Source organism: Aythya marila, assembly GCF_965140915.1.
Source record: "Aythya marila genome assembly, chromosome: 1".
Taxonomy (NCBI): Eukaryota; Metazoa; Chordata; class Aves; order Anseriformes; family Anatidae; genus Aythya; species Aythya marila.
Genome location: NC_139042.1, coordinates 124693232 through 124702015, shown reverse-complemented (window position 1 = coordinate 124702015; position 8784 = coordinate 124693232). Strand labels below are relative to the sequence as shown.

The window sequence follows — 8784 nt, the reverse complement described above, 5'->3', positions numbered from 1 at the left end:
TGCAGAGCAAGAGCTGCAGGTCCATCAGGAATTTGGGCTGGGCACCTGCTGTAGGCAAATCCAGCCTATTTATGAAACATGAAGTACAGTACACAAACACTCTTATCAAAAGTTACCTTTAATAGGGAGGAAAAAGGGTTGCTAGGGCAGTCAATTTAAAGTCACGTTGTTCCAGAAGCTGCAAGGACAAAATTGAAGCCTTTTCCCTTCCCGGACTCCGAAGTTGCACCAGGCCCACACAGAAGTAAAAAAGCCTCTCCAAAATCTGGAGTCACTGTAGAGTAGTCCACCATGACAGCAGACGAGGCAGAAGCTCATACCACTCCCCAGACTTCCTCAAAGGCAGTAGTAATTTTAGCACATGTCAAGGCAGCAGAGAGAGGATAGTTGCTGATAGAAATCATTTTTTCTGTATAGTCAACATTGACCTGGGAGAAAACAGGAAAGTACATATTTATCTGCATATCAAACCATATCTTATCACTTAGTCCCATCTACTTCCATTGCTCAGAGAGGCACACCATTACTCCTACATGCCTGTGCTTCATCCAAGACTTGACATAGCCACAGCAAAGCACAGCAGGACAACTACTTGCCCTCACTATTTCCCCTCTCTCCAGAGGTAGCAAGGTCACAAGTGTTAAAAGACAATTTCTTGCCAGGCTTACGAAAAGGGGCTGGGTGAGGGAAAAATGCCCAAACAGAAGATAAGGTAGGAAAAACGCTCAGAGTAACACTGGAATCTATTGTAGCAAAGATTTTTCCAACCCCAGGTAAAGAATACATGTACGTACCGAACCATGGGCAAAAGCTCCCACAACAATAGTTACTGGCTCCGCTGCAGGAACCAGTTCACGCAGGTCTGTCACCTTTGGAACTGAAAAAGAGGTGCCTATCTTCATACAGCCCACAGGGAGATGGTCATTGATGGGATTTTTAATCACCTCGAGAAGACAGAAAAGTTCATGAGTGCAGGGTAAGTTACGTGACAGGGACTCTAAGTTCACTGTATAAACAATGCACTTACAGCACGTGCATTACTAGCTGCAAAGAAGGAACACTGCACCATTACCTATAACCAGTCAAGGATCGTTTACCTTCAACAGCTTCTGAGGCCCATCAGCTGCTCGGACACTGAGCTTATGCAGCAACTGAACTGACGAGAGAAGAACATTAGTTAAGCAACCTGTTCTCTGGCTGGAACAATCCTATACTCTACCTAGTGATGACAGCTAGAGAAGTAGTTCCCCGCATCTTCTGAAGTAGCCCGATCCAAATTTTATTTTTATAAGATCCAAAAACACTGATCAGGGAGTTATTTTGCCAGTAAGTGCCATGCAGACAACTCCCAACTGTGTTAAAGAACGCATATTTGAAATACGCATCTAGAAACTCACACAAAAAAGTGTTTTTCTTCCTCTTCTCTCACTTTTCTATTTTTCATGTTGCTTTTTTTTTTTTTTTTTTTTTCTACTCTTCACATTGTTTTTTCCATTCCTACCACCTTCCTGTGTTATTTCATGATGGCTAGAAAGCCTGAATCACTTACCCATTAGACCACAGAACCGATCAAAAGTTCTTGGGATCCTGGTCTGCGGGTTGACCTCGATCAAGACATTCTTCTGCGTATGGATGTAAACCTGCAGAAGACCGGCCCGATTCAGGGGGCTATCCATGAGCATCAGGAGACTCTGAAAAACAATTATATATATATATATATCACAGAATCACAGAATTTCTAGGTTGGAAGAGACCTCAAGATCATCGAGTCCAACCTCTGACCTAACGCTAGCAGTCCCCACTAAACCATATCCCTAAGCTCTACATCTAAACGTCTTTTGAAGACTTCCAGGGATGGTGACTCCACCACTTCCCTGGGCAGCCTGTTCCAATGTCTAACAAAACATATATATATAAAAAGGGTAGTAGTTGAATTAGAGAAAGGGGAAGAAAGGAAGATTGGAAAAGTTAAGGTTTAGAACATGTGAATGTAGAAGTAATGCTGAGGCAAGGAATACCATACTTAACTATAGAAATTGCTACTGTAAGAAGATAAATCTAGACACAAACTTAGAGGAGTTATTAGACATTAGCACAGTGAGCAAGGCCAAATTCACCCCCACAAGCCCCCAGACCGCCCCCCAGCCTCCAGGGGCCGTCTCCCCCGACCACCCGCTGCACACAGCAGACCCCAGCCCCTCTCCCCCTCGGTACCTGGTGGGTGATGTCGGGCCGCACCCCCGCGGGGTCCCGGCCGCTCCTCAGCAGCATAGCCTTGTGCTTGTCGCAGTTGAGCAGCTCGAACGTCTTCCCCACCTGCGGGGAGGGGGGCAAAGCTCACACGGACACGCACCGGGCACCGCCGGCGCGGCGGGACGAGGCACGGCGCCCGCCCTCACCTTCACGGTCTCCAGGCTCGCCCCCTCCAGCACCACCAGCAGCCGCCGCTGCCCCGCCGCCCGCTTGGCCGCCGGCGGAGCCTCCTCGGCCGCCTCCCCTCGTGGCCCGCCGGCCGCCGCCATTTTGCGTCCCCGCCCCGCTCGCCCGCAGTCCCCGCCCCGGGGTTGCCGCCGCCAAGATGGCGGCCGGTTCCGGAGGCGGCCCCGGGCGGGAGGAGGGGAGCGGGGCGGCCCCTTCCGCTGTCCTTCCCGGCGCGGCCATGGCGCAGAACCTGAAGGACCTGGCGGGGCGGCTGCCGGCCGGGCCGCGCGGTGTCGGCACCGCCCTCAAGCTGCTGCTGGGCGCGGGCGCCCTGGCGTATGGCGTCCGCGAGTCCGTCTTCATTGGTGAGTGAGTGCCCGCCCGCTCCTCGGCCCCGCGCTGCCCGCCTGCCTCACTGACTGACCGAGTGACTCCTTCTCCCCGCAGTGGAAGGCGGGCAGCGGGCCATCTTCTTCAACCGCATCGGCGGCGTGCAGCAGGACACCATCCTGGCCGAGGGGCTGCACTTCAGGTAGGGCACGGCACCCTTCTCCCTCCCCCTCCCCGCCCCCCCGGGACGCCCCGCACCGCACCGCGCCGGGCACGGCTCCGCCTGACGGGGCGCCCCTCGCCCCCTCAGGATCCCCTGGTTCCAGTACCCCATCATCTACGACATCCGAGCCCGGCCGCGCAAGATTTCCTCCCCCACCGGCTCCAAAGGTGAGAATGGCTCCACAGGGCGCACCACGAGGCCCTGGTGGCACCCATGTGCTGCAGGCTGGCACGCCAGCTCCTCTCCCTTCTTCATCCGTCTCCTCCTCAGACCTGCAGATGGTGAACATCTCCCTGCGCGTCCTCACCCGCCCCAACGCCGCGGAGCTGCCCAGCATGTACCAGCGCCTGGGCCTGGACTACGAGGAGCGAGTCCTGCCCTCCATCGTCAACGAGGTGCTCAAGAGCGTGGTCGCCAAGTTCAACGCCTCGCAGCTCATCACACAGAGAGCTCAGGTGACTCTCCCCGAGCAGGCTTCTGCCCGCCTTGCAAAGGGGTATTTAAACCCTGCATGCTGGCAATGTTATAGCAGGATAAGGATAAATACATAAGTTTTGTAGTAAATGCATCCAAAACGGAAAGAACACAAAAACACTTACTGATTACAGTTCAATTCTGGTACAAACACTGAGGCTGTACCACCAGCCTCAGCAAAGAAAATCACATTCATGATATATAGCATATATATAGAAACATTCATGATATATAGCACTATGTAACGTAACACTGGTGGAGAAAGAGTTGACTTACATTGTGGTACGTGTGTGACAGTAAAATTGGCTTTAAAAAAAATTACCTGGTCCTTCATGTGTATCAGAAGAGCTACAGAGCAAATCAAATGCTTTGAAAGGATCTGAAGAGAGAAATGGATGAACAGTTAAAAGAGTTGTAAACATTAAGTGATAAATGCTACAGAAAAGCGAAAAATATTTCTGTTTAGAAAAACATGGAGGGCTATCTGGGGGAGACGGTGTTCAAAACTATAGAAATAATTAATTTCTAAAAGCCCATACCTGAAAGTTTATGTTCTGATAATTTGATTGCCAGAGATTCTGAGAATATCTGTCACCTATTCCAGATGAGGGAGAGAGAAATTGCTGATCTTCTTTTAAAAGGCTTTAGAAGAGATCCTACTTGAGACTGCTAAAGAGGATGAGTTGGCAGAAAGATGAAACAAAGCACCTCTTAACTTGTTTCAGATCCACAACAAAAAAAAAAGCAAAGAATAGATGAGTGTCTGGATTTTCTTGTGAGAATTCATCCTTAATTTCAGGGGTTTGTCCTCTGCCATGTGGTCTGCATTGAGGAAATTAAATAATTTTTTATGTCTTGTATAAGGAGAATTAGTGGAAAGGGACAATATAATAAGAAAAAAAAACTGGTTGCAAATGATTTAGATATTGTGAAGTAAAGCAGAGAATAGGTATCTCTGAAAGTTCAGAACAAACTAAATCGAATTTCATTCTTTTCGTATTTCCAGCATTACTGTAAAGGGATATGTACGGAAGTAGTTGATAATCAGAAGAAAATGAAGTGACTTTACATGGTTACATGCTTGCAGTTCACTCAGTAAAGGGTTCTGTCATCATTTTAGAATTCTGCTTAGAAATAGCTGCAATAAAAATAAAAGCAAATACTAGACGGGTCAAAGGTGTGATACCATAGCAGTAACTTTTATTTAAATCATTATTTCGTGCAGGATTTATCAGCCTATCTGAAAATCTAAGGAGATAGTCAAATTCCAAACAAATTCAAGATGGAGAAGGAAATACTTATTGCCAGATCATGGATGAGAACATGGAACTACACAGCATAGGATGTGAAAACAAAAGAAAAAAAAACACTTTCAAGGTTTTTTTTCCCCAATATTAATTGTATAGTGTGGTTAAATGATAATTACAAATAAGCTGTGATTTGGCTTTGTAAGCATTATAGCTGTGAATGTGCAGAGTTATTGAGAGGTGACAGATTCACAGAACAGGCATTAATGTCCATGTTTCAAGCTTTGTTTTAGGGAATGTCTCTCAGGTGCGGTGTGAATGAACTGCGAAGAGCAGTTGTGCTTCAGTTTTATAGTGCACAGGAAGGGAGAAGCAGCCTGCGTGTGGTACTCTTTTTGCTATACTTGTGTTTCAGGTGTCTCTGCTCATTAGGCGAGAACTGACGGAGAGAGCCAAGGATTTCAGCCTCATCCTTGATGATGTGGCTATCACAGAGCTGAGTTTCAGTCGTGAATACACAGCGGCTGTGGAAGCTAAGCAAGTGGGTGAGTTCAATTTACGCCTGGAAAGAGTAGGTTGCTTTTGCCTTTGTATTGAGGTTTTAAACAAGGTAGCGAATTTGAGTTAGTATGTCACTGCTCTTGCATTGATACAGCTACAGCATTGCAAATCTCAGCTTGCTTAGTAATGGAGCTAACTCGGTTATTTCACAAGTATTATCAAAAAACCTTGGGCTATAGCTCGTGGAATAGATCATTGGTGGGACTGTGTTCCCAGAGCTGTAGGATTCCTTTTCAGGGTGTGACTACCCTTTACTCTATGGGGATTATGTTTAGAGGGCCTGGTTGCTGTTGGTTTTACTTTTTAAAAAAAAAAAAAAGTGTGTGTGTGCGTATATATATCCCTAGAATGCAATCAGTTCTGTTGGAAGCATGAGCTCCCTAGGCCTCAGATACAGAACCCTCGTGGAGAGTTCAGGAGGTGGGATCTGCTTTGAATGCTTTTGTCTGTTCCCTCTGTAGCCCAGCAGGAGGCACAGCGCGCACAGTTCCTGGTGGAGAAGGCGAAGCAGGAGCAGAAGCAGAAGATTGTTCAGGCTGAAGGGGAAGCTACAGCTGCTAAGATGATATCCTGCTCTGGGGTATTTTGTGGGATGTCTTGTGAGCTTGGCAATCCTGAGAATCTGTTGCATTGGGTTCATGTTTAGCAGACTGGTGAGATGATAGCCTCAAATAGGTTGCTATTTGTTTTCTGTTGTTTGTTTTTCTCCTTGCAGTTGGTTGGAATGGTATTTGTCTGAGGTTACAGCTCAGAGCAGAGTAGACCCTGAGCCTTCACTCCCTGTTGTTAAGGTTTAACTTCTTTTGGCTGCATGTGGCCATAACCCTATTGTTCTTGATTTAGGAATGCAACAAAGTCCCTACCCAAGAGGCTCAAGTTACTGGAATAGCAACTGCAGTTTTTTCCTCTAAGATACTTGTTGATACAGCATAGGAGGAATTTACTGAATGCAGGGGGCTTCTCTTAGCGGGTTTTTCCTTAACTTTTGCTCTCCTGTACCTCGGTGAAGCTCTGAGCAGGAATCCCGGCTACATCAAGCTACGTAAGATACGAGCTGCTCAAAACATTTCAAAGACGGTAAGTGGTGGGGCACAGAATATCCATCTTCCTATTGCAGTCATTCTGCTGTGCTCCCTGTGCAGTGGCCTCATGGGCGAATTTAAGGTGAATGTGACCTGCCCTGTACTGATCTTTATTTCTGCCAAGCTCTTTTCTGTTCAGATAGAGCTAAAGACTTAGTTAGCAGTGATCAGCACTCATATATGGTGATAGGAGTTTGTGTTTTCCATATGACAAGGCCAAATCCAAATCAGATCCCATCACATGCACCCAGCTGCAGCCACCAAATGCTCCTGGTTTCCTGCACACTGAGAAAAGGGGACAGATAAGCATGGGATCAAAAGTCTGTCTGATAAGGAAACAGAATATGAGCACTTCCTTTAAAATGTCTGACAGTATAAGGAAAGGAAGTCAGGAGATGCAGTTGATACAACAGAAGGCAGGGATGCCATCAAAGGGACCTGGACATTTTGAGCATTGGGCCCATGTGAACCTAATGAGAACCTCTTCTCTGCGGAAGAGAAAGCTCCGGGGGGACCTCACTGAGAGCTTTCAGTACTTAAAGAGGACTTACAGAAAAGATGGAGAGCAACTCTTTGCTCAGTCAGATAATGATAAGACAAGGGGGAATGGTTCTAAACCAAAAGAGGGAAGGTTTAGATTAGAGGTTAGGAGGAAATTCTTCTCTCAAGGGGTGGTGAGGCACTGGAACAAGTTGCCCGGAGAGGCTGTGGATGCCCCATCCCTGGAGATGTTCAAGACCAGGTTGGACGAGGCCCTGAGCAACCTGATCTAGTGGGTGGCATCACTGCCCATGGCAGGGGCGTTGGAACCAGATGGTATTTGGGGTCCCTCCCAACCCAAGCCATTTTATAACATTATATTGTTGGTTTTGGGAACTAAGATCTTAAGTGCATACAAACAAGACTGCTGTGTGTAGAGGGAGTGAGAGATTCTTTTTTAATGCTATTTTTCCTTACGTATTTATACTCCTTTATACCACCTCTATTTTTCAGATTGCTGGTTCACAAAACCGCGTGTATCTCACAGCAGATAACTTGGTACTGAACCTGCAGGATGAGGGCTTTACCAGGTAAAGGGGACAGTTGTTGTGGGTGGATTTACCTGCACCTTACCTGTGAAGCTGCTCTTCCATCTGGAGCTCTCTCAGGATCTTTCCTCTGAGAGGAGCCTGATGCTAGAGGACAGACAAGGAGGCTGCAATCCTGCTTACTGCAGAAGTTAATTTTTTTCCACTCTAATTGATTTACTCTTCTTTTGTTTTTTCTTTCCTTGCCCCCTTGACCCTTACTGCATCTCCTGGCACAGAGGAAGGTAAGACACTGAACTTTGTCTTAATCCTTTTGCTAGTACTTGGAACAAGAGTGTTGATGTTTGCCTGGGGTGTTGCTTGGGCCTTTCCATCTGTCAGGAGTTTATTCTATCTCTGTCTCGGTTCCCATTGGTGATGTGAAGCTTGAAGCCTTTCCTTGCAGGAGCCACACAAACATCTACATCAAGTAGGAGATGCTCAGTAATTGGAGCTGTTTGTGTGGGGAAGGCAGAAGTAATATCCTGAGGAGTGTCCTCTGGTCTATCTTCCACGTACAGGGCAGTCTGTGTTGAGTCTGAGAAGACTCAACAAAAGTAGTTAGATGTTTGTAGGAATTTGTGTTGATCTGGGGCAATGGTCTCTTGGAAAATGCTCTTGCTATTCTCTAAAAGCTTTCCAGTGCATGCTCGAAAAACTCATTCCCTGCTTTCAGAGCTGGACAGGGTTTGGTGGCTTTGGTCTAATCTGTCTGTGTTTACTGGGTAATGGAGTGCCAGCTGAGTTTATAGGATGTAGCTAAAAAGCTTAGAATGAAGAAAGGAAATCAGAGCTGTCTTCTTTTTTACTTCCCTGGGGCATCTCTGATCTTCCTTGCCCCTGTTTGACCAGATTCTGTCTTATGTGTTCCAGCAGACCTAAGGGGATTTTGGAAAAAACATGACTTTAAAGTTGTCCTTTTGGACAACTTGTTTGGGTGAGGCACCCCGTAGCCCCAAATCTGTAGTAAGGGTCTAACTTTGCACTTCCTGGACTGACTCACTTCTGTCTTCCTTTCAGTGACAGTCTCCTACTCAAACAAGGGAAGAAATGAAAGAACTGAAGCCTCCTAGAACCGTCGGTGCTGACCAGGAGAAGATAAGATACGAGTGAGGAGCTTTGAACTTCCTGCACTGGCATTGTTTGCCCTCACTTTGAAATTGTTAAACCAGTAACTAGATTTAGTTCCCATGCCCCAGCTCCATCTGTGGTGATCCAGTTGTGGGACTGGGCTCTACCACAAGGTACCTGTAATCCCTTCTTCACCTCGCTAGTTAAATCTGGGGAGGGGGCAGAGGGGGGTTACTGGTACTAACCCATGCAGATATAGTAATTCACCTCTAATTGTCATTAATCTGCGGATTTCTGTAGGGTAAAAT

General features: G+C 46.9%; 2 protein-coding genes across 2 annotated transcripts; one reads left to right on the top strand and one right to left on the bottom strand.

Moving 5' to 3' along the window:
- Nucleotides 1-100: 100 nt before the first annotated feature.
- Nucleotides 101-2550, bottom strand: EMG1 (EMG1 N1-specific pseudouridine methyltransferase). Its single transcript, XM_082781540.1, has 6 exons — nt 2400-2550; nt 2215-2316; nt 1550-1691; nt 1098-1156; nt 795-944; nt 101-428 (listed from the first exon to the last, which is right to left on the bottom strand). The coding sequence occupies exons 1-6, from the start codon at nt 2520-2522 to the stop codon at nt 315-317; spliced, it is 690 nt and encodes a 229-aa protein (XP_082637666.1). The 5' UTR covers nt 2523-2550; the 3' UTR covers nt 101-314.
- A 56-nt stretch (nt 2551-2606) lies between these two features.
- PHB2 (prohibitin 2) lies at nt 2607-7470 on the top strand. The gene is made up of 8 exons (XM_082781528.1): nt 2607-2786; nt 2869-2953; nt 3062-3141; nt 3245-3429; nt 5111-5240; nt 5718-5821; nt 6256-6333; nt 7332-7470. The coding sequence occupies exons 1-8, from the start codon at nt 2660-2662 to the stop codon at nt 7410-7412; spliced, it is 870 nt and encodes a 289-aa protein (XP_082637654.1). The 5' UTR covers nt 2607-2659; the 3' UTR covers nt 7413-7470.
- Nucleotides 7471-8784: the final 1314 nt, after the last annotated feature.